The 24,564-nt window shown below is 36.8% G+C and overlaps 1 protein-coding gene across 7 annotated transcripts in view; it reads left to right on the forward strand.

Moving 5' to 3' along the window:
• Positions 1-24,564, forward strand: part of DST (dystonin) — a 289,675-nt gene that overhangs the window by 141,520 nt on the left and 123,591 nt on the right. For 5 of the 7 annotated variants that reach the window (XM_066179759.1, XM_066179753.1, XM_066179754.1 and 2 more), the window contains 26 exons: positions 1,528-1,640; positions 1,776-1,882; positions 2,414-2,533; positions 2,855-2,950; positions 3,031-3,158; positions 6,046-6,139; positions 6,468-6,622; positions 7,476-7,938; positions 8,026-8,154; positions 8,358-8,435; positions 8,549-8,710; positions 8,814-8,918; positions 10,678-10,773; positions 12,088-12,213; positions 12,573-12,725; positions 12,979-13,133; positions 13,304-13,430; positions 13,913-14,096; positions 15,066-15,223; positions 15,548-15,726; positions 15,830-15,968; positions 16,778-16,971; positions 19,320-19,482; positions 20,163-20,246; positions 20,333-20,440; positions 21,190-21,288. In XM_066179759.1, the coding sequence (XP_066035856.1) occupies positions 1,528-1,640; positions 1,776-1,882; positions 2,414-2,533; positions 2,855-2,950; positions 3,031-3,158; positions 6,046-6,139; positions 6,468-6,622; positions 7,476-7,938; positions 8,026-8,154; positions 8,358-8,435; positions 8,549-8,710; positions 8,814-8,918; positions 10,678-10,773; positions 12,088-12,213; positions 12,573-12,725; positions 12,979-13,133; positions 13,304-13,430; positions 13,913-14,096; positions 15,066-15,223; positions 15,548-15,726; positions 15,830-15,968; positions 16,778-16,971; positions 19,320-19,482; positions 20,163-20,246; positions 20,333-20,440; positions 21,190-21,288 (3,715 nt within the window). Of the gene's footprint in view, positions 1-1,527; positions 1,641-1,775; positions 1,883-2,413; positions 2,534-2,854; positions 2,951-3,030; positions 3,159-6,045; positions 6,140-6,467; positions 6,623-7,475; positions 7,939-8,025; positions 8,155-8,357; positions 8,436-8,548; positions 8,711-8,813; positions 8,919-10,677; positions 10,774-12,087; positions 12,214-12,572; positions 12,726-12,978; positions 13,134-13,303; positions 13,431-13,912; positions 14,097-15,065; positions 15,224-15,547; positions 15,727-15,829; positions 15,969-16,777; positions 16,972-19,319; positions 19,483-20,162; positions 20,247-20,332; positions 20,441-21,189; positions 21,289-22,815; positions 24,415-24,564 lie in introns of all 7 variants that reach the window. The other 2 variants (XM_066179751.1, XM_066179752.1) reach the window with 1 other exon arrangement.

Genomic DNA, 24,564 nt, shown 5'->3' on the forward strand with positions numbered 1-24,564 from the left:
TGATCATGCTCCCACTAAGCATATTGGACGTGGAAAGTCCCACTGACTTAGGAGGATTATATTGCACCGCTCACATTTTGTTATTATTAAATGTTCTTTCAAGGCGTAATGGGTGCAGTGTTATTATCTTTCTTGTAGACTTGACTTCAAAAGAGCACAAGGAGTACAGTGATTCTAAATGGCTGAAAAGAAATAGATTTTTATTTACCATGCCCTTGTAGTTAGTTCAAAGACAAGATTTTTCTGAGTTTCCCAAAGTTAGTACCATTTTGTTATCAAGGGATAATTGGGAAATTGAAATGAAATGTTAACATTAATGAAAAGTTAACATTAATTTTGAACAGTTGTGTTTAACAGTTTTATTTCTATCTGTTGCAATTATTTAAAACTTCTGCTTGTTAAAACTAAGAAGATAGTTTCTCTAGAAACAAAAATGAGAAAAAATTACGAACTGAATTGTTTGCTGGAAGTTGTATGCCAATTTTTTTTTTCTTTTGGTGTTTTATTTTAGTTTTTTTTCATGGTGAGTTTGGTTTTCAGTGGTGTACTATTTCAGTAGCAAATGTTTCAGACCCTTGTGGCTCTAGTTAACTTAAGTGAGGTGAGGTTTTGCTCAGAATGTTTGAAAATCTCTTATTTCATTTTACTGGACAGCTGTAAGAATTCCAAGTGCTGAAAGAGGCAAGGAGTAATACACTGAGATTCACAAGATCTAAAACTCAGCTCCTACATAGCAGACTTAAAGGGCAATATTAGTTTTGAAGTTTTACATTGATTTAAAACATTAAAGTAGTGATGATGGTACAGAATTGATACAGGATAATATTTATGGACCTTAAAAACATTTATAGGCAAGATTGGCTTAAGACAATTATTCCATTAAAGCAAGCATATTGTGGCTGGAAATGGAGTTTACAGGATGAGGATGTGGAGGTTTAAGTGCATGGGGGTAAGAGTTACCTATAAGAGGACTGGCACCAGTGTGTATCTGAAAGCAGGGCTTCAATGCATTTGAAGAAGATGAGAAAACAGAAAACATTCTCATTAGAAAAATTAAAGTGATGTTTTTGTGACTAAACTTCGTTACTATGTGGCTTCTGACACATGTTGAAGAATTTGATGCCGAATGACTGAAAATTTGTGAAAGCAGTAGAAAGTAACTCCCTCCTGTAAAAGAGAAAACTGAATATATTCACCTGAAGGGCAGTGGAAAGGACTAGGTGTTGAAATACAGTGGCAGTGCACATGAATAAATATGCATAAGAAAATAGAGGTGTATTTAAGGGATCGCTGGAAACCACCTTGTCCATGAAGAGCCGAATGTTGGAGTTCTCTGCTGCCTGTGTTTCAATTAGCAGCAGACCAATTAGCAATGGTCTCAGCTTGTTCACCCAATTTTAGTGAAATCCTTTCAAAATGAAAATTCTGTTGCTGTGTCTGTCCATGCTCATGGTTTGATTTACCAGTACAGCAGAATTTAAAACTGATAAAGGCTTGTAATCAAGTGTTGCTGTTTTTATTTGACAGGCCGGACCTGATAGACATGAATACCGTTGCTGTTCAAAGCAACCTCGCAAATTTAGAACATGCTTTTTTTGTAGCAGAAAAACTTGGTGTTGCCAGACTTCTGGATCCTGAAGGTAAGAGAGCTACAGATAACTTTGTTGCAAAACCCCCAACACTAAAACAAAGTCCAATCTGTCTGCAGGTTGTGGCATATTTGTGGGCATTCTTACAACTACGTGATAAAGCACTGTTCTGTCATGCTCTTTTAGATGTCGATGTTTCCTCACCTGATGAGAAGTCAGTAATAACTTATGTGTCATCACTTTATGATGCATTTCCCAAAGTACCAGAAGGTGGTGAAGGCATCAGTGCAAATGTAAGTAGGAGAATTGCACTTGTGCAGTGTGTGAGCTACATTAATAAAATACTGAATTTCAGATCCAGAATGTTAGCTAGATCTTCCATAGGACTGCTGTCACACTTTTCTTTGACATGGTTTTTCTAGGCTGAGATTTTAAAGTCCTAGCTATTTCATGTCATGGATATGAAAACGTTTGTGCAAAGGGCTTAACTGAAAACAATGTGCCTGAAGTTGGAGAAAGATCAAGTCAAAGTTCTTACTTTTCAGTTGTGGATGTATAAATTATGCCTTTCTGATTCTTACCAGCTTGAAATTTATTAATGTAGAAAATATTTTGTTTTCAATAGAATTTTTCGGGATCAAAACTGAAGACTGAAATCATATATTTGGATCTGATCTTTAAAGAGCAAATAAATATTGTCTCAGAATTGCAGGATTTCAAAATCCATTTTTTCTATGTGTGAAGACTTCAGTCTTCAAAGCTGAAGCAGAAATGAGCTCTTGATGATTTTCATCTCTTCTGTAATCTGGGTATTGCTTTGGCAGGATGTAGAAGTCAAATGGGTTGAATATCAGAATATGGTGAACTACCTCATGCAGTGGATCAGACACCATGTCACGATAATGTCTGACAGAACATTTCCCAACAGTCCTGTGGAATTGAAGGTGAGGTGTGGTGGCTTAGACTCCTTGTTGGAATTACACTTTATCTTACTGACTCAAAGCATACTTGAACAAGTGACGTACTTGTTGATTAATATGATCATGTCAACTGTAGAACAGTACTACTCCTTAACCTTTTCAAAGTATAATCAATACATTGCTAGCATACAAACAATAAAAAGCAAATCTTTACCTTGTCACTGATTGGTTTTTGTTGATCTTTAGTATAAAGGTAAGCTTGTGAAGAATATTAGAAGAGGGCTTAGAGACTAAGGTTATTTTCACTGTAAATAAAACTTGATGTTATTTTTCATGTTTCTGTAGGCACTTTATAATCAATATTTACAGTTTAAAGAAACAGAAATTCCACCGAAGGAGACAGATAAATCAAAAATTAAACACCTATATAAACTGCTAGAGGTAAGTTTTTACATTCATTGAAATGTATAGAAGTTCTTTTTTTTGTGGCTTAAAATAATGAGTACATACGAATTTTTAAGGTCTGGATAGAATTTGGACGCATCAAACTTTCTCAAGGCTACCATCCAAATGATATAGAAAAAGAATGGGGAAAACTGATTATTGCCATGCTGGAAAGAGAGAAGACCCTTCGACCTGAAGTGGAGAGGTATGCTACTGAATACTTGATAGGCTTTGTTAATATATTTTCTGTTGTTTTAACCCATATTGAAATTTATAAACATCTTCTTCTGTGATAATGTCTCTATTATTTTTCTAGATCAAGCATTTCTGCCTTTGTTCAAGGTCTGAAATTCTCTACCTGCCTAGAGGCAGGTCCAGACGTAAACAGCTTTGGTGGGCTCAGAAGGTTGTGATGAGCAGCATTTGTGCCCCAGACCATCAAAGTGCTTATACATATCTATAATCACCTTCTTTGTGCAGTTAGTCAAAGCTGTCTCATTTCAGATTGATTTCATATCAGGACCATCCTCATCCCTTACATGAAATGTATATTTTTCTTGGTGCACAACATTATAGGCTCACGTCCTGTGTAGAGGTTGTTTAAAACCTCTACACAGTGGTACTTGAGAGCACACCACGTGTTGAGATGTGGAAAGGCATAGTAGCCTTCCATGGTAGTAGGCTGTGGGACACTTCTGTACATCACTGGTGATATACTAAGCATGATTAAAGTCTTGGTGCAGTCTGAGAGCATTTTTTAATGGTATGTCTTTTTAAGTTCTGTGGGAGACACAGGTGCTATCCATTCATTAATTGAAAAACCTTCTTAAAGTTAAATGGTTTTTGGGGCTTTTCTCCCTGTGCATAGATATAGACACCTGGATCTGGATTCATTCTGCTTGACTTTGTGCATCCAAAGGAGACATCTGAACCACTTCCTAGAGAAGCGATTGTCACTGACTTTCTGGTGACAACAGGGTGACCTATCTCTCTGGTCTAAGTACCTGAAACTAGGTTTGAGGAATCCAGACTATTGTATAGGAAGTCCTCAGTAAGAGAGATTTCAGTCAGAGGGCAAAGACAGTCAGAGCTGATTAAACATATGTCATGCTTATGAGAGCAAGAGCATGACTGAAATGGCAGATTCAGTAGATGTTGATTCATAGGACCCTACTGTGGAACGAATTCCTATAGAGAAATATGAAGTTGTCCACACAATATCGAGTTTTCCCTCTTACGCAGGGCAGAACACTGGAAAGCAGCAGCAGAAATACTGCCTGCTAGGTCTTGTAGGTTAATTTGTCCCAACCTGCCAAAAGCAAAGTGTCTGGCTTCACCAGCAGAAATTCTGTTCATACTTGCAGAGAGCTGGATTATCTTTGTTGAGAGTGTGTGTAAATGACATTAGTTTATTTCTATTTTATTTGTATGGTCTGAGCATAGATAAACAAACATGAACCTAACTTCCTTCCCATATTTCTGGAAGGGTAAACACACTTGAAATGACAGGTTGTATGGTGATAGTCACTACATGTGATGGTCGCTGTAAAATGAGAGAGAAAATTTCATTAAGTGATTCTGGCTTAGTCACCAAGTTCAAAGTATTGATTGAAGTGGACACAAGAACATCATCCATGCTTGTTGCACTGGTTACCAGTGCATCTCATCATTATGAGGTGTTGATACAGCTGCTGGGGTGAAATTTGACTCTGGCAAAAATGTTACTTCAGCCAGTACTGAAACCTGGTGAGTAATAAAACTTTGCCTGCAAGCCTGTTGAATATATCTCAAAGTATCAGCGCAAACAAAAAATGTGTGGCCGGATTGGTGTATGGAATCAAAATTAATATGGTGTCAATGAGAAGAGTGCCAAGCTGAGTTCTACTTTGCAAAACTAGCAGAGTTTGGCATTGCTGCAGGGGTGTGTCTGTGCCTTTGCGGAGCTCTGCTGCGTAAACAGTCACCTTATGGGATGGGTGTGGTTGTTCAGGAATCCTAAAAGCAAGGGGTGAAATACTGAAAAAATCACCCCAGCCCAAATTCTGAGTTAAAAAGTAACTCTAAAGCAGTGATCGGATTTTTCTTACTTATTTTCTGGTCAAAACACCTAGAAGCAATTGGCTGTGAATGTGGAAGAAGATGAAGGGAAATTTGCAGGAGGACAGTGTAGTGGGACAGTTAGTGAAGATGCATGCTTGGACAGTGCAGGAATGACAGTAGGTTGGATGATGTGGAGGTGTCTCAGATTATATTGCAATGAGCTGATTAACCCTGATACTCCCCCAGTTTTATTGTGCAGTTCTGTTTGAAGGAAAAGGAGTCGGCCCAGCCTGGATGTTATTTGTACTCTACCGTCAAGTGTGGATTTCTCCCTTCACTACTTTTTGAAAATTTCCATTAAAGAGTCTGAGAGACACTGCAAAGAGTTCTTTTAGTTCTTACTTGGTTTATGGTTATTTAGTGACACTTAAATAAAATATTTGGTGTGTCTGTTTCCTAGAGACGCCCCATTGTTGCTGCCTAGTCTGTACTTGCAAAGCTTTAATGCAAGGTAGGGAAGCCAAAAGCAAGGTAGCGTACATAGCCCCAGGTAAAATCCTTTGAAGTGCTGACGGAATATTAATTGCTGGGTTTTAAATGTGCATACTGAAGCCTATATAAAGGAGGAGTCTAGGTGTTTCAAAAGCCAGTAGTGGAATTTCATCCCTAGAAGCTGTACATTTTGCAGGAGTTTGATCTTTGTTTTTCAGCAAATGCGAACAGCCAGAAGAACTGCGCTCTGAATGTAAAAATGAATAGCAGTAGTTACAGCTATCATAGCAGTGATTCACTGTTTAGCAACAGCACTAGTACTCGAACCAGTGTTGACTCTAATGAGAATTTCCTTTCTGTTAATTGTGGTCCCACGCTGATTAAATCTTGTATAAGCTTTGGTAATGGAACCTTAGAAGGAAACAGGTAACTTAACATATGCTTTTGTGCTTTGCGTTAGATGCTGTTGATTCTTTTGTTTTTCAAGTCATGCAAAGTGATTGTAAATATAAATAACATAGTGCTTATTTATTTTCTTAAAATGCTTTGCCATCACCTAGGTTGGAAATGCTGCAGCAAATTGCAAACAGAATCCAGAGGGACAGCCGGAGCTGTGAGGACAAACTGATACTTGCTCGGAATGCTCTGCAGTCTGTAAGTCAGTCAGTGATTCTACTTGTCTGCATTCGTAAATTTAAATAAGTTGAATGGCAAAAATTTCTCAAGGGTTTATGAGGCAACCTTAATAGTTGCTGCTTTTGTTTTCATTGTGCTGTTAAGGTAGCATTTCTTTAGGAAAATACCACAAGTTGCCTAGAGTGTGTTCTGTTACTTTTTTTTTTTTGTTCTGTAATCAATTAAATGTTTTGCAATTGTTTCAAGATAAGAATAAGTTGGGTTTTTTAGAAAAAAAAAGAATTCTTAGAGCTGATATCTCTTTGGTTTTAGCTGCAAGGCTTATGACTTTCTCTTATTTATTAAGGACACCAAGCGATTGGAGTCAGGGCTTCAGTTCCAACATGAAGCAGAGATAGCCGGGTATCTTCTTGAATCTGAGAATCTTCTCCGCCAGCAAGTGATTGATGCCCAAATTCTTATTGATGGAAAATATTATCAAGCAGACCAGCTTGTTCAAAGGTACTTTACAGTATGTTTCTGTGAATAAATAAATGTCCTAAATGTGGATTCCCATTATGGACAAAAATCTTCAGTTCTTTATAACTGCATAAACTTGGTGGTCTGTCAGTGAGCACCCTAATGTCATCCAGATATTCTGGTGGGTGCATTGCCCACAAATGTTGAAGAGAACAGGAGCTATTTGTACTTATTCATGAAAATGAAGTCAACCCCCGAACATGATCTAATGTTTAATATTCACTAGATATCTGTGTGTAAAGATCGTAGCTTGTTATATTGCATGTAAAATACATTTAGAATTGACTAACTTTAATTTTTTAAATGTAGGCTAGTAACAGCTAGCTACGTTTCTGGTAACAGCTGTAGGTATATTAAGAGGTAATAAGTGGGGTAACGTTAGGTAACGTATGGCACTGTGTAGAGTGTTGGCAGAAAGAAGCATTTAAACTGCATAATTCTGTTTTATGAAGAAGTGGCTCCGAAGTTTTTTGGGATTCATCCTTGGACTGATTAAGATGAAGTGCATAAAACCTTGGCAGATGTTTGATCTGCTGCAGCATGTAGTGTCTTGTAAGATTTCTGGTTTGCTGATTGCTCCCTGGAATTGTGTATAGTGCATGTTAATGCCCATAGCATTATTTTAGTCTTTGCCTGATTTATGCATTTATTATCTGTGTAGAACTATAAGCTGATATTCCCTGTGCTTTCTGATAAAAATACTTGCTTATAAATATTTAAGTGCAAGTAAAGTGTAAGAGATAAAATGAGCTCATATCACTATTCAGTTGATCATGATAAACCTTAATCATAAGCATTCATTGGGATTTTTTTTTTCTTAATTCTAATTGAATAGAGTTGCAAAACTTCGTGATGACCTGATGGCCTTACGGACCGAATGTTCTTCCGTGTACAACAAGGGGCACGCACTGACCACAGAGCAGACAAAGCTGATGATATCAGGAATAACCGAGAGCTTAAACTCAGGATTTACAACAAACCTAACACCTGAATTAAATGCTGCAATGACACAAGGTTTAACACCTCCTTTGACTTCTTCCAGTTTGACATCTGGCCTGTCATCAGGTCTTACTTCCAGACTGACACCAACCATCACTCCCGCTTACCCATCAGGCATCCCGCCACGGTTAATTCAGAGCTATGTGACAGGAGTAGACAGTGGGACTCTGCAAACACTCAAACTGATGCAAATCAGAAAACCTCTTATGAAATCAGCTTTTGTTGATCAGAATTTGACAGAAGAAGAGGTGAACATGAAATTTGTCCAGGACCTACTGAGCTGGGTGGAAGAAATGCAGGTAGCAATTTTTGCAGAAAGTGTCCGCTTCTAATGGTTACGTTTACTTTTTATAGATCATGGCTAATCTTTTCTTCCTGTTTGTAAGGTTCAACTTGATCGAGCAGAATGGGGTTCAGATTTGCCAAGTGTCGAAAGCCATTTAGAAAATCACAAAAATGTCCACAAAGCTATTGAGGAATTTGAATCCAGCCTTAAAGAAGCCAAAATCAGTGAGGTACTGCACCACGTTCTTAATTTCTTTGATTACTTTCTTACTGGGTGACCCATAAAGTAATGTTGAATTTTAGAACTGTGTTTGGGTTTCACAGTCTTACCTTTATTTCTGATCTCTACATGACTTATAATGAAATCAGGAGATGTAATGGTTTAACATATCTAACCTCTTTATTGTCTTTTGATCTCATATACCAAATATAGATCCAAATGACTGCCCCTCTTAAACTCAGTTATACAGAAAAACTGCACAAACTGGAGAGTCAGTATTCCAAACTTTTGGTAAGTTAACCATACCTCTTCCATGTTCAGCTTTTCAGTGTGCATAATTTCTGATAAGGGATGAGCTTTAAATTCTGATTATTTTAAATATTTTTCTTTTCCTTTTAATAAAGAACACATCAAGAAATCAGGAAAGGCATCTTGATACTCTTCACAACTTTGTGTCTCGTGCTACTAGAGAGTTGATATGGCTGAATGAAAAAGAAGAGGAAGAGGTTGCATATGACTGGAGCGAAAGAAACTCCAATATAACAAGAAAAAAGGAATACCATGCAGTATGTATTGCTAATATATGCCAGAGGGAATTATTAATAATTTAATAATTCTTTAATATTTAGAGAGAGTTCTAAAACCTTTTTTTTTTTTGTCTGAAAAAAGGAATTAATGAGAGAACTTGATGAAAAAGAAGAAGTTATTAAATCAGTACAAGAAATAGCTGAGCAATTGCTTCTTGAAAACCACCCAGCCAGGCTAACCATTGAGGTAAGTAAGTAAAACCAGCACCACAACTGGAAAAGTTTTGGGATTTAAATAAGCTGAATTTTGGGGGAAAAGAAGGGGGAGAAGAAGGCAAACTTAGAGAAAATTAAACAAGATTCTAAATTAAAGGGGCCTATTAAAATTTCCTCTTCAGCATCTCTGTTTTATTTATCTTCCAGTTTCCAAAAATTAAAAACAGTTTTATAAAGTTATGGTTACACCTTGGATTGCTCAGATTAAATCTCCTTAAACTCTAAAATTAGTTGGTCTGTACAGATGTTTCTGGTCATGCAACTTGTAGAGTTGTTGATACAAATTGCATTGACACGTTGAGGGCACAGAACTGTCCTTATGTGATTTCTTTCCTGTTGGATTGAAAGAAATTTCAGTAAGAGCTTTTGTTGTCACTTACTGTATAAGCAGGTTCCTATTATGATTTAGGGTTGGTTTCATAACTTACTTGTCAGTGAATTATGAAACTTGTTTGGATGTTAAAAATCTGACCAGGTGATACGATTTACTTCAGGCTTGAATATATGTTATATTCAAGAATATATGAATATATATTGGATATATGTTACATTCAATTTTCTACATATATAACATCTGTTATATATGTAAAAAATTTACAGAAAAAATCATTGTAGCTGTTGTAAGGTCCTAACAGGTTTTCCAATGAGAATGTAAGACACTTTTCCTTGTAGACCTTCAAGGAAAGAGTAGATACAGACAGTGGGTGGTAAAGACTGATTTATTATAGAAAAATGAAAAAAGTCAGAGGGAATGTATTTTTATTTTCTTCAGCTCTGCTAGTTTACATATGCCAAAATGGGAAACATGAAGAAAACCCCTCCCTTCCTTCCTTCCTTCTCATGGCATCTACTTTGAATAATAAATGACTTTTTATGTAATGTGGGCAATTCTATTCTTTAAAAGTATAGGCTGTTCTGATGGTTCCTACTGGTGTACTGTATAATACACTGAGGATGCCTGGTATGAAACCAGGCCATCGCAGTCACGGTGACTGTGCAGGTTATGCTGTCTCCAATGATGCTATATTGGGGTAGTTATAAAAAGTAATCTTTAAAAAAAAAATTAGCCTTTTCTACAAACAATATATGCCTTAGTGCGTCAATTTGAAATTCCTGGAAGACAATGGAAAAACTGTTTATAACTGGGAATGACAGGAGCTGAAACCCCGAGTTTTGGGGGAATTTTCCAAAGGCCGGAGCGCCCCCTGCTGGCGAGGGGCGCGTGCGGCTCTGGGGCGCTTTGCGTTCCCGCGCCGCTGCCGCACGAAATGCGTCGCCCACAGGCCTGGGGAGGGGTTAATGGTGCATTGTTCAGTGCTACTTTAATGTACGAGTTGTATCCAGGCAGGAATCCAACTATTTAGACTGAGTAAATAGGCACACAGAGTTGTAGATGAGCTTAGACTGGAGGAACCTCAGGAGCTGAGGTGCCAGCAGGAGCTGGAGTGCTCTCAGGGATTTGTTTGGCCCAGTTCTGACCAGGCCACAGGATAATGATTTCACAGTCCCTCGGGGCAAGTTTTGTTATGTTTGACTATGCTGTAGTGACAGGGTTTCTTTCTCACATCTAATTGGAATTTTCTTTGCTGCAGCATCGTTTTCCAGGGTGAGGTGGTCAGGTTTTAGCTGTTTGTGTTTGATGCATTACTTTTGTGTTTCCTAAATTCTGTAAAGGTGTGCAAGGTTTAGTTTTCATTTCCATTTGTAAAATATATCTCCCTCCCTTGAAGGCCTATAGAGCTGCAATGCAGACACAATGGAGCTGGATTCTTCAGCTTTGCCACTGTGTTGAACAACATTTGAGAGAAAATGCTGCATATTTTGAGGTAAGCAAGCAAATCAATCAGAATATGAAATATTTGAAGTTTTGTTAATAGTCAAAAAGTTCCACCAAAAGCTCTAGTTGTTCTCTCACAGTAATTGTAGAATTGACATTTGTCTTGTACATCACTAGATGATAAGCTATGCTCCTCCTACAGTGTTGCCACAACTCTATTTATTCACTACAGTTATGTCAGCTCACAGCAGATGAAAATCTGGCCTGAGATTTTTTCAGTGCTGCAGCTGCAAGTAGAGACTCTGAGAATGAAACCTTCTTCTCTCCCTGTCGAGCACAGCTGCTGTCAGTGGAGCTTCTGCAGATGATGTAGTGTGGAGGGTGGTTAGTGATGGCCATGGGAGGACATATTCTAGATGGGTATTCCAGGACTACTCAAAGCAAAATGGAATGTGCAGCATTAATAATAACCAGAGCAGAGAACACCCTGGCAGCAGACACATCCCACAAAACACCCATCTGATTATCTCATTGTCACCCATTCACATACTCAGCAAATGATGAAGTTACTTGCATGAGCATGATAGACAGAAGAGGTTTTTTGTTGGTTTTGTCTGTTTGTTTTAAAATCTACTCATATAAAACATTTTAATTATGAGGATGAATCCTTAGTGTCTTGTGGGTTGTGTAGTTGAAGGGAAAGGGAGGTGATGAAGGGGTGAGATGCCTTTGTACTGAGAAAGATGAGAACCCAAAGTTAGGAATGGGACACTGGAGAAGACAAAGCAATTCGAGCTCCTTGTTACAGGGGGAACAAACCAGAATTCTAGATTTAAGAAATGGGGCTTAAGGGAGAGAATGGGATTACCCTTCCCAATTGTGCCTAACCAGGACCCTTGTTTGGGTGAGCAGATACCCTTGCAGAACTGCCAAGTGTGGCAGCTTATTTCCCTTCCTGCACAAAATGTTTGCCCCAGCTGTGCTGCCTGGATTTTGCAGCTAGTTTCTATAGTTTGTAGGCTTTGTCTGTGTTTTCTGTATGAAAGTAATTGTAATTCCAAGGAAAGCAAGATTGGCTTAATAAATTTTTTTTCATTGCAGGAGTGGTCATTAACTGCAGGTTCAATAACTGCAGAATTAATTTTGCATGTAGCTCGTACCAAGACTAACTGGTGTTAACAGTGTGTGCCTTTTTGAAGAGTACATTTAGACATGAGGTCATGAGTAGCTGGGTGTGGTGCAGTGGTCACTTCAAGCAATGAGAAAAGGTTGTTTTGAAAGAGAGCACTTGAAAACTTCAGTGTAGCTGATTCTGTATTTTTAAAGTTGTTTAAAAATAACCCAGATAATTTTTTTATCCTAGTTTTTCAGTGATGCCAAAGATGCCATGGAATATTTGAAGAATTTAAAAGATACCATATACCGAAAATACAGTTGTGATAGATCAAGCAGTCTTCATAGGCTGGAAGACCTTGTCCAGGAGTCTATGGTAAGATCTTTGGTTGGATGCTATGAGCAGGAGTTATAATGAAACAAGAAATGTGTAGGTTATGGTGGGATATAAAATGTGTTAAGATTATTCATTTAAAATAAAGGAAAAAAATGCTGATTTTTTCAGGACTTATAAATAAATTACTATTTTTCATAACTTTAAAATACAGTTCTTTTTATTTATATTTACAATACCAGATGTGGGAAGATAGAAAGGTACTTTGTTTTTGGAAAAAATGTTATTTTTTAGGAAATACAGTTGAAGGAGTCAGGGAAAAAAGATGTGTAACAGGATCAAAAAGGCAGTACTGTACCCTGGACATCTCTTATGACATATTCTTTTCTTAACTGTTCTAGGAAGAAAAAGAACAACTCCTGCAGTATAAGAGCACAGTAGCAGGCCTTGTGGGAAGAGCAAAGGCAATAATTCAGCTGAAGCCAAGGAACCCTGACTGTGCACTCAAAACATCCATTCCAATTAAAGCCATCTGTGACTATAGACAAATTGAGGTTAGAAACTAAAATTTCCTTGAACCAATTACAGATGTAAGAATTCAGCTAAAGTTTCATTAATTACCATGTTCCTGGAGAAAGCTGGGCTGTAAATTTCTTCCACCCTAGTAAACAAGAGCAAATCCTTTGGTTAGAACATTGGTTTTGTTGTTCTGTTGCTTATTTGTTGAGAGCATTTGCAGAAGTGCTTTGTACAATTATTTTGTAATGCTTGGCTCATCAAATTATTCTGCTTTTCTGTTAATACTAGATAACTATTTACAAAGATGATGAGTGTGTCTTAGCAAACAACTCCCATCGTGCTAAATGGAAAGTCATTAGCCCAAGTGGTAATGAGGCCATGGTTCCATCTGTATGCTTTACAGTTCCTCCACCAAACAAAGAAGCAATAGATACAGCCAACAGGTAGGGACAAAGTAAAACTACCTATTTTCTATTAAAATCCACTTACATGAAGCTTGGGTTAAAAGGGTATCTCACAGTTTTGTGGTGTTTGTTTGGGATTTTGTTTGTTTCTTTTTCGTTTTCATGTGTTTCCCTGATCTGAAGTTGGAATTTATTTTTTTTTGTTTCAGGATTGAGCAGCAATTTCAGAATGTTCTGGCCCTTTGGCACGAGTCACACGTAAACATGAAGAGTGTGGTGTCCTGGCATTACCTGACAAATGAAATTGAAGCTGTTCGAGCTGGCAATGTTGCCTCAGTATGTGTTATGACTAGGAAGGGCTCTTAACCATTTACTAGGAAGTCGCAGGATGACAAAAACTGTGTGAGATCACAAATTGTTGCAAATAATATTTGCAATACCAAAACCAACACTTTCCTATCTAATTTATCACTGTTATTGTTGGAAAGAGGAATCTGAGATAGTTCTTGAAATGTCTGTACTTGTCCTTGCTATTGTTTGTTGCTGCATGGTATTAGATGGAAGAAATGAAGTCCAGTGTAGGGTTTGCTTAACAGAGGCCATTCCTCATGGGAAAGATTGAAAAGGATTTTATGTTGAGTGTAAATTATCAGCTGTCAAGTAGACTCCAGCTAAGGAACAGTGAGCTTTCAGAACCTCAATTCTATGACTTCACCATCTTAGTAGTTGATCAATATTGCCTTTTGATAAAAAGCATCGCAGGAACTCTGTGAGTGAAACACCATTGTTGACTGCTTTGGGTCTATAATCTGTTGCAGATAAAGACAATGCTGCCAGGTGAACATCAACAGGTCCTAAGCAATTTACAGTCCCGCTTTGATGATTTTGTGGAAGACAGCCAGGAGTCCAAAATCTTCACAAGCTCCGATACAGCACAGCTGGAAAGGGAAGTAAATGTTTGCAAGCAATACTATCAAGAGCTTCTCAAGTCTGCAGAAAGAGGTAAAACTTAGCTTAGAGCTGCAGAAAGATGCCCTTATGAGAGAGATTTTGTTCTTGATCTTGAGATCTCTTTTATCATGGTGATATTGTTACTGCCCATGTTCTTTTGAACAGAGTCATTTTTACATGTGTGCAGTTGCATTATACAGAAGCTCTTAATTTTTTTTAACTTTGTATTATATTAATCTATGTAAAAATACTAATGTGTTACATAACATATAAATGCTGCAAAATATTTTACACCTAAGAATTTATTATGTGTATTACAATTCACTGCTTAGTCCTGCTGTCCTTGTTTTTGAATGCTGGCAAAAAAGCTTGATTACTTTATTGAGTTCGTAAGAGAATGTCCTCGGGTGTCGCAAACCAGGACACAGAATTAGAACCTTTTTCACCATGTTAAGGCAAAGAAAACGTCCTAGCTATTTTTCTAGCTCTGCAGGATGCCTGTAGTTACTGCTCTCTTAACTCTAATTAGCACTGTATTAGTACAATGAGAACAGAAAGCTTAAAATAGCTCTTCTGATTTACTGTTGAGTAGTTGATGACTTAAAGAAACACAGTAGTGCAAAGCTGATTACTTCATTAGCAAAGTTCACTAAACTTCAGGAAAGACATGGTGCTCTGTGCATCTGAAAGAGAATTTATGTCCCTGATACCACTAATTAAAAGTATCAGTCACTGAATTTAGCAGTGTCTCCACTGAGGTAATGTCTGTGCAGAATCAAAGAATCACAAAATTACTGATCACGGATAGTAATTTTTCATGTGTGAGGGGATGATTTAATAAAAACAAAAATTAAGAGTTCCTAAGATTTGCTTTATAACCAAAATTTCCGTGGAAACTGATGGCATTTTGGCCAGTCACGAAAAGATCTGAAGAGCAATGACTTCATAAAATGTGAGAAGTTATGGTGAAAATGACATGATGACTTTGCTGGCTAACACTTGCCTTAATTCTTTCAACAGAGGAGCAGGAAGAATCTATTTACAATCTGTACATCTCTGAAGTCAGAAATGTCAGACTGCGACTGGAGAGTTGTGAGGAGCGGTTAATACGGCAGATCCGGACGCCAATGGAAAGGGATGATGTACATGAAAATGTGCTTAGGATTTCAGAGCAAGAGGTGAGCCTTTGAGAAAGTCTGTTTTACCTAGGAAAAGTTTTATTTAAAAAACAAATATATCCTGACTTTTGAGTGTAAGCCAGGAAGGTTTGCAGTGTACCTTGAAAAGAGGAGTCAAATATTTAGCTTGTGTTTGTGAGCAAAAAGATGCTGATGAATGGCAACTCCATTGGTTTCCCTATTACACATACATTTCTCTTCAATTTTATTCAATTATGTCATCATCAAAGCGAAGGAGGGCAGACCTGTTCTCATAGTGGGATGTAGGGTATATATCAGGTTGATGTAGGATGAAAGCACTACCAATCACCTTTCATTTTACAGAAACTGAAGAAAGAACTGGATCGACTAAAGGATGACTTGGGAGTCATCACAGAAAAATGTGAAGAGTTTTTCAGTCAAGCTGCTGGCTCACCTTCAGTCCCTACTCTGCGCTCTGAGCTCAATATTGTTATACAAAATATGAACCAAGTCTACTCCATGTCTTCCATTTTCATAGATAAGTACGTACTAGGCTGTCTTCCATCACACATTTTAGTTTACAGAAAACAACCGAAGCGTTGTGTTGGCATTGATGGTTCACTTAACAGGGGGTCTGTTTTTCAGATTAAAAACTATAAATTTGGTGCTGACGAACACCCAAACAGCAGAATCATTAGTGAAACACTACGAAACTAAGCTGTGTGAAGAAGAGGCAGTAACAGCTGACAAAAACAATATTGAAAATCTGATGGGTACATTAAAGGTAAGAGCTGGCTGGTGCCTTTTCATGGGCAAATCAAATAAATGGAACAAAAGTTATCTTCTTGTAACACCTGATTTCATTATGCTACACTCTATAGTGTATCAAACATTGGTTCGTATATTTAGTTTTAGATTGTAGTAGGATTGACATTTCAGAAAAAAATGACAGATTTGGAGCATTAGGATTTGGATAGTTTGAAAGCATTTCCTGCTGTTGCAAAATGCATTGAAGTATCTGAATTTGCAGAAGTGACACTTGTTAATGCTGCAGTAGGATCTTCTTTGCTCTTCAGAAGGTAGCATATACTTAGGGTAATGTAAACATATATTTATGTTATGTAAATTTGACCACAATAACCTTCCTGCCACTGCTTCGGTGTACTAATCAGGGTTTCTTAGGAAGTTTGGCAGATTTGAGAAATGGAAAGACTGAAGTTCAGCATTATTTGTTTGCTGTATATAACTCATTCTCATATTACAAATGAGTAATGCTTTTTTTGCTAGATAGAATGATTGGCATCTGCCTAATAATTTGTTTTGTAAGCTGTAGTTTAGAAGGTGAGTGTGTTCATTTGATGTCTGTGTTTTTATCTATGTGTTGTGGGGATTGCTGTTACTTAGAAATATTTTGCAGTTTATTACTTCAGACCCATTCTGGTGCCCCTTCAGTATTTGAGGAAGCAGAACTAAAATATTAATTGAAACATTTTTATTGATTCATTTATACAGCATACTTGTTCAAAATAGTAATTTATAAAATAATGTCATAATTTAGAAGTTATTTACAACTTTTTTTTTATCACCTACTAGCAATGGAGGTCTGAAGTTGATGAGAAAAGACAAACATTCCATGCCTTAGAGGATGAACTGCAGAAGGCAAAGATGATCAGTGATCAGATGTTTAAAATGCACAAGGAACGTGATCTTGACTTTGACTGGCATAAAGAAAAAGTCGATCAGTTGGCTGAGAGGTGGCAAAATGTTCATTCTCAAATTGAAAATAGGTTTGTATGACTTTTTTATTATAATCTGTTCATGTTTTATATAGTTTTGTGGGGTTTTTTTTAATTTCTGAGGAAGAAAATCAGAATTGAATGATAAAACAGATCTGAATAGTTTTCCGAACTGTTTCTGGAATGTGCTGGGATGAAGGCCTTTATTGTCCCGTTGGCAACATTGCCTTACTTTTCCACTGGGAATGTCTGTGACTGTTAAGCTCCAAAAGATGAGCATGATACAGAAACTTCCTACTTACTGATACACAGTGGAAAGAAATTGTCTTTTTTTTCATTAAAAAACCCAAACCTGCTGAAATGCCTGGCAGTCCTATGGAAATACCATCTGTTTCTCCACATAATTAGTTCTGATGGGCTAAATTGATGAGGTGATTCATCAGTTATGAATGGATTGACCTTAATTTGCTTTTAATTACCCGAGTGTTAAGTCTGGAAGTTCTTAGCTTCCACTGACTTCTGTGATAAATTTGCAGTGACTTTTTGGTGAAGTGCCTTTTAATTTTTAAAATATCCAGTAGAGATAGTGTTCTAAATTCAGGCCTTTGCTGTCAAGTTGATACTGAAATATGTTGCTCAAGTGCACATGCCTACACAGATGTGCAGATACAGCAGAACACACCTACCCATATTTCTGAAGGAGATGTCCATACATGAAATTCCTGGAAATGCTTTTTTCTTCAGCCTCCACAGTTCTGTTTTCTCTATGTAAAGGAAGTAGAACTGTAGAGGCTGAAGGAAGAAGTGTGGGCAAATGTTAGGGAATTCTATACTGTGCAGTCTGAACTTATTTCCTTTGAAATGTACTTGAGTTTGTCATTATAGGTAGCCTGAAAGAGAACAGTGAAGTAATGTTGAGGCAAAAGTTCACACAACAACCTGTCACATTTTTGTCCTCCTTTTCTAAAGGGTGAATATACATTCAGGTGCAATATTGAAGTTATTCACTTGTAATTGACTAGGTCAGTTGTGTCTGTTTAACATTGCTGAAAGTTAAAAAGAAGATGGGAAAAAGGTCACTCATATAAAGCTGGCTGCAGAATAGCTAGCTTAAATTCCACCTCTGATTTTTTATCAGTTGTTAGTGTGACATAATTTAAATGATTTAAGAGTAGTTTTATGATGTGCTAAAGTGTTCTTATTTCTTCAAGAGAGTAAGCATGAACCACATGCCCTCCTCCCAGGACTGTATCCTGAACAGAATATGCTGAAAACTGACTGCTAATACATAGTGGCTTCTGGTGTAAATAGGACAGATTGTGATAATTGTAACAGTACAGCTGTAAACAAGCTGCTTTCTGCAAATATTATCTCTGCTTCTTCATACCAGCTTGACACTGATAATCATTATACAAAACATATGTACAAATATCGGCTGCAGTTATCATGATCCTTTCTCTTTTTTGTGGTTATTAGCTTTAAAACATGCTTAAGTATGAAACCAGAGCAAAAAAATTTCCTTTGCTTGCTCTTTTTAATCTTCTTTTGGCATCTTAAGAACAACACTAGAGCAATTCAAAGTATTCATTCCAAGTCGAACTGTAAAACGTTGTTTAATTCTGTTTATTCTGCAGTGTTGAGTGGTAATATTTGTATGATCTTTTAAGTAGAATCATAGAATATCCTGAGATGAAGGGAACCCACAAGGATCATCAAGTCTAACCCCTGGCTCTGCACAGAGCAACCACCAAAATCACGCCATGATAACAAGTATAAAGATCATGAAAGAAAAACTGTTGGTATCTGCCTCAGTATGGAAATGGATTCAAAGAAATACACAGAACTCTCTTTTTAGGTCAAAAACAGGATTTAAAATTAGATGGACATTCAATTACTTTTGCACGTTAGCATATTCACAGTCTTTAGTTTTAGTGTAACTCTTTCTGTTTTCTGGGAGGCACGAAGAGAATGGTGAACCACCACTTGACTCCAGCATGGTATATACTCCTTGATGCATAGGTCACATTTTAATAACTCTCACTTCTTCTAACAGAGCTGGTTGCTGTAGCAGAGCCCCTCCCTCTTTCTTGGGGTTTCCTGTGCTTGTGGAGTTTCAAGCAGTTGATCATGCTAATGAGGGATGTATGGAGTTTCGTGTGTAATAGGATCTCTCCTGGATGTCCTTTATGACGAATGGGAAGCGTTCATCAAGCTGGGGGCCTTAGTGTTTGAGAAATGAATTTGCTTTTTAATTAGTGTTACTTTAGTATGTTTATACTGTGAACTGTAACAGAGCTAAGGCATTTGAAGCCATTAAAGCTGTATTTGCCTTAGTGTTGTAATTTTTGTCTTTAATAACCATCTTCTCCCCTTTGATTTGTCTTCTAAAACAAAATCAGGTTGCGTGACCTAGAAGGTATTAATAAATCTCTGAAGTATTATAAAGATACTTACAATTCTTTGGACACTTGGATTCAACAAGTGGAAGATACTCAGCGTAAGATTCAAGAAATACATCCTGAAAATAGCAAAGCATTGGCTAAGCAATTGAACCAACATAAGGTATGAAAGGGACATCATTGTGGCAGTAAGCACTGACCAAAGAATTAAAATATCAGGGATCTCACTCTTGTTTATTAATATGAGGGGCTTATATCCATCAGGCCTTACTGTAAAACTCCAACTAATCACCAGATTTTATGAATTTGTGTTTATAGTGCAGTCATGAATATATCACCCAGTGACTATTGTCCCTGTTTTATAGACCAGATTGTTGGGTCCTCAAGTGTGCAAGAACATCAACGTCTTAAAACTTCTGGACTCCCCTTTCCACATAATTTCATTTTCAGTATTGCTTTTTTTAATTTATGGATGTAGAAGTGTTTTCATGGAAGCAGAGCTAAACACAATATCTGTCTCCTGCAAGAAGGAAATGCAGTATAAATAGACAGGATAATAAATTATATGCATGAAACGATATATTCCTGATGTTGTTCAAGTTCATTCACAAACTATCAGCCTGGTATGTTTTGTCACTACTTCTCTACTGTAAATCTGGTAAAGCTGAGGACATAGGCTTGAGCATAATTACTTGTACGCATTTGGATAGGAATGTGTTAGATAAAGTAGATGTTAATGAGCCATCTATTTATGTTAGATAATGTTAAATAAAGTAGAAATATTAATTAAAATAGTAATAAAAATAACTTTTAAAGATGAAAATGTACATTCATATTTTACAGATGCTGGTTTCTGAGATTGAAATGAAACAAAGCAAAATAGATGAATGCCAGAAGTATTCAGAACAATACTCAGCTGCTGTGAAGGTAACAACATTACACTTATAATCCTATTTTTTTAGTGTCAGTATCATGTGTAATGCAAATGATTTTGTGTATTTTCTCTTGTACAGGACTATGAGTTGCAGACCATGACCTACAGAGCTATGGTTGATTCCCAACAAAAATCTCCAGTAAAGCGCCGAAGAATGCAAAGCTCATCAGACTTCATTATTCAAGAGGTAAATGGGTTTCTTATGACAGGAAAATATGAGTCTTTGCTTAAAACAGAGTAAACACAAGAATTCGGTTTTGGATTTATTAATGATTAAATATGGTAATCCAAGAAAGATTGGGGTTTTTCTCTATAGATACACAATATAGCAAATAGTCTCTTGTTCCTTATGCTGCATTTTGGTAGCAAGACAGTATAATGCTGCTGATTAAAAAAAAAGTCACCCAAATTATAAAAAGCTGTTTGAGAATTGTGTCTCAGTAAAACTGTTTAGAGCTACCTCTGGACTGGATCTTGATCACAGTAAACAATAAACAATATGGTCATCTTGACCATAGTAAAACCTACCAGATCTGGACACTTTGATAGACTCTAAAGCAAATCAGCCTCATTTGGGTGAGAAAGATAAATCTGTCTCCCTGCTACCTGTTAGAGAGAGGAATAGTGCCAAGCATGGCTTTCCCCTCTTAAGACTGTTTCTTACAGGGGGAAGAATCAAGTGGCTGTGAAGTCAAAACATTGTCTTCTGTTTCTTCTTCTTACGGATCTGCTCATAGATCCTTAGGATATATTTGTTCAAGTGCACTTTGTTGACAGCATTGAATTTTGGAATCAAAATTAGAACTTTGGATTCCACAATCATGATTTTGAAATCAACGTCAGGATAGGTTCTAAAGCAGTGTCTGTCACTTCCTTCAAGCTAAATGGGAGTGTTTACCTCAATGACACTTACCCTCCATCTTTGTTTCTCTACAGTTCATGGATCTACGGACTCGGTACACAGCCTTAGTGACTTTGATGACCCAATATATTAAGTTTGCAGGTGATTCTTTGAAAAGACTGGAAGAGGAAGAGGTAGGTTATTCTCTGGCAGTCAACCAAGAAAAAATAACATCTAGGCAAACAAAGAGCAATATACCTGTTGGAATAATTCACAAAGTTACCAGCAGATGTGGAAAACTAAAATTCCTTATGCAGTGCACAATATACAGGAATGTAGCAGTGTTATCATTCAGATAAGCAAAATCCTGTACCATCCATACATTTAACCAGTTCTTTCACCTAGAAAGATCCTATGATTTGTTGAATTCTGAGGAAGATGTAGTTTAAATTTAAATACTAATACTTTCAGTTTTAATACCTTTGGGCTTGATCTTTTGGATAAAGGCAGGCATTAAGATGAAGGCAACCTCACTGCGTATACCCTATGTATACATGCTTTTAATATTCCATAGTATGCATTCTGGTCCACTTAACAACCTACAACCTTTCAACAGGGAGATGAGATGCCTCTTAATTAATTTCTTAAGTTAGTTTGATCTGTTCAGGTTTTTTTTCTTTCTGCCTTTCTACTGTATTGATTCCTTGGGGTCAAACAGCATTTTATTTATGCTTACGGTTGGATCTTACTAGCAAGAGTAAGTTATTGAAATTAGGCAGACAAATTACTCAAAGTACATGCTTGCTGCAAAGCAAACCTTCCAAATAACTGAGGAAAAAAAAAAAAGCCCCTTCTAAATTTTTCGCTTTCTTTTGAAAACTCTCTCTCAGAAAGAGATTATATAGTCATTCTTTAAGGACAACATTGTTTTAGTATAAACTGGATAAATTGGATAAAATTGGAGAACACTACTGAATGGGTATAAATTTTAATGTTACTGTTAAAGAAAAAAACAGTTCTTAAATGAATGTTATATAATTCTGGGGCTGATTTTGTCTTTATTGGTTTTTCTTGCTATTGAATACCTCTGAACCAACACTAACAACAGCATGCATCTTAGGGCATCATGAAGTGGTGGAGCAAACTGATGGAAATACATGATGTTTGTTGATAAGTAGCCATTATAACTGAGGATTTAGTATGACTAATAAGATAATGGCATCAAGGATAAAAAGTCAGTCAAAGAACAAGGATCAAGAAATCTGTGAATGCCGCTAGACTTCACATTCTTCAAGAACAAGTGGAATCTTTTAATATATAGAGTTTCAGTCTGCTCTGAGTCTCCAGGATTGCTTTTTTTATAAATCAAATACCCCCTATCTTCCTTCCTCCTCTACGCCCTGTCAGCCTTCTAAATCTTTGGTAATTTCTTTGAGGGTAACCTAAGCAGGTTTCCAGTCTCAAAATAATATAATGGGGTTTTTTCTCTTTAATCAGGGTAGCAAATCAGAAAAAGAATAATCTTTTTCAAAAGAGGAATGAGGTTTTTTCTTCTGAGAAGAATAATTCTTCACAGAGCCTTGAAGTCTGTGATTGTTCCAAGATTTTTTTTATACCAGTCTTTCTTCCTCTCAGTAATGGCATTAAGAAAACAGAGAATAAGGAAAAAATAAAATACTTCTTATCATATCTCAGTTTAATCCATGTGCTGTCATGCCCAGAGTTTACTAGAAGAGAATCAACTCCAGCAACCTGTGAAGTCAGCTGAAATCTTTCAACATTTGGGATGTAATGAAGATCTTGAATTCAGAGAAGAAAAGAAACCTAATGAAAGCATGATGGATGTGGAATATTTGCAAAATCAGAACTCTTCCAGTAAACCAGAATACATGGAAAATAAAGCGCAAAGGAACAGAAGAAAATTAAATGAAGACAGATATAAAATCAAAACTGATAGAACATTTAAGCAACTTCTAAATTTCAGTGGTCAAGAAAGTAGCATTAGTGGCAACAGAGATAGTAAGCTACATACAGAGCAGGAGAGTTTAATGGGTTTTGGTAATCAAAGTAAAGAAGGAAAAAATGGCAGAAAAGATTGTTTTGTTTCAACTGAAATCTGTGTGAGTGTGAACAATGATCCTGGTGGCATGTTAAATGAGCAAATTGCTAATGGAAAGAGACAGAAAACAGAGGAGAAATCAAAAAAGTTGCCTGAAGTAGAAATAATACACAAAACCACAGGAAAAAAAAATTCAAGAAAGGCAGGGAGTGATGTTTCAACAAAGGAAGACTGTGAGATGCAATCAGGAACTGATTTTGAGCTAACAACGAAGAAAGTTGAAGTAACTCCAAAAACTGCAAAGCAGGCCCTGGGTATCAGCCCTTACAAACAGCAACATTTTCCACAGAGAACTCATTTTCAGTGTCAGCATAAAGAGCATTGCTTTACAGAAAGCAAAAGCCATAATACTTTAAAATCTGAAGACAGAGAGTTTAAAGTGTGTGGTGAAAAACGTGATTCTTCTTCAGGTGCAACAGATGCAACATCTTTAGAGAAAGTTGCATACTCTTTCAGAGAGCTGGCAGTGCACAATGGAAGTGAAAAAGCAAAGTTAAATTTGCAACCTATGAACAATCCAGTTTGCTGCCAGGTTGAAAAGAATACTGACAAACTGCAGAAGGCATCTCTGGATAGAGATTACTTCCTAGTAGAAAATGAAATCCTAGAAATATCAAATTTAAATTCAAACAAAGCCAAGAATATGGAGCAAGAAAGTTTGGCTGTTTCTTCGGGAAATATTTCAGAGAGTCACTGTGCAGGCAAAGTGTCTGAATCCTATCCATTAGATTTTCAAGTATCACCAGTGCAGAATGATCAACATTTATGTACAGAATTGTTAGAAAATGCTAGTGATTTAAATGCAAACTCAGGTCTCTCAGGAATTTTTTCTGGAGGAGGAGATTATTTTCCATTATCAGAACATGAACTAGCAAAAAAGCCTTTAAGTCACTATGAGAAAGTAAGTGTGAAAAAAATACCACAGGGTAACACTTACGGTTTGGACAACATAAATAGAAGTGGAAAGAAGCAGAGTGGAGGAGACAGGCTTGAACAGGATCAGAAATACAAAGATTTATTGCTAGTTTCAGAAGCAGACAGTAGAGAGGAGAGTAATCACACAAAGGTCCCTGGACAAACCACTGAACTCCAGAAAACATTTGGTGAAAAAGTAGGCATAAAAGCGTCATTTGAAAAAAAAGAAAAGCAAAAAAAGGGAGACAAAGATAATGAAGAGAAAAGGAGCACAACTATTATTAAGGTACCAGAGTTTTTATGCAATGCAAATGGAAGAGTTAATCTAAGAATTATTCTAAATCAATGCAAATCAACATTTGAATCACAAAATATGTCAAGGTCAAGTGATCTAAGATTGATTGAACATAATTTAAACAATCAATATGATAATCAT

This window comes from Chamaea fasciata, unplaced genomic scaffold (assembly GCF_029207755.1).
Source record: "Chamaea fasciata isolate MVZ Bird 193981 ecotype frontalis unplaced genomic scaffold, bChaFas1.0.hap1 SCAF_3, whole genome shotgun sequence".
In the NCBI taxonomy this organism is placed as follows: Eukaryota; Metazoa; Chordata; class Aves; order Passeriformes; family Sylviidae; genus Chamaea; species Chamaea fasciata.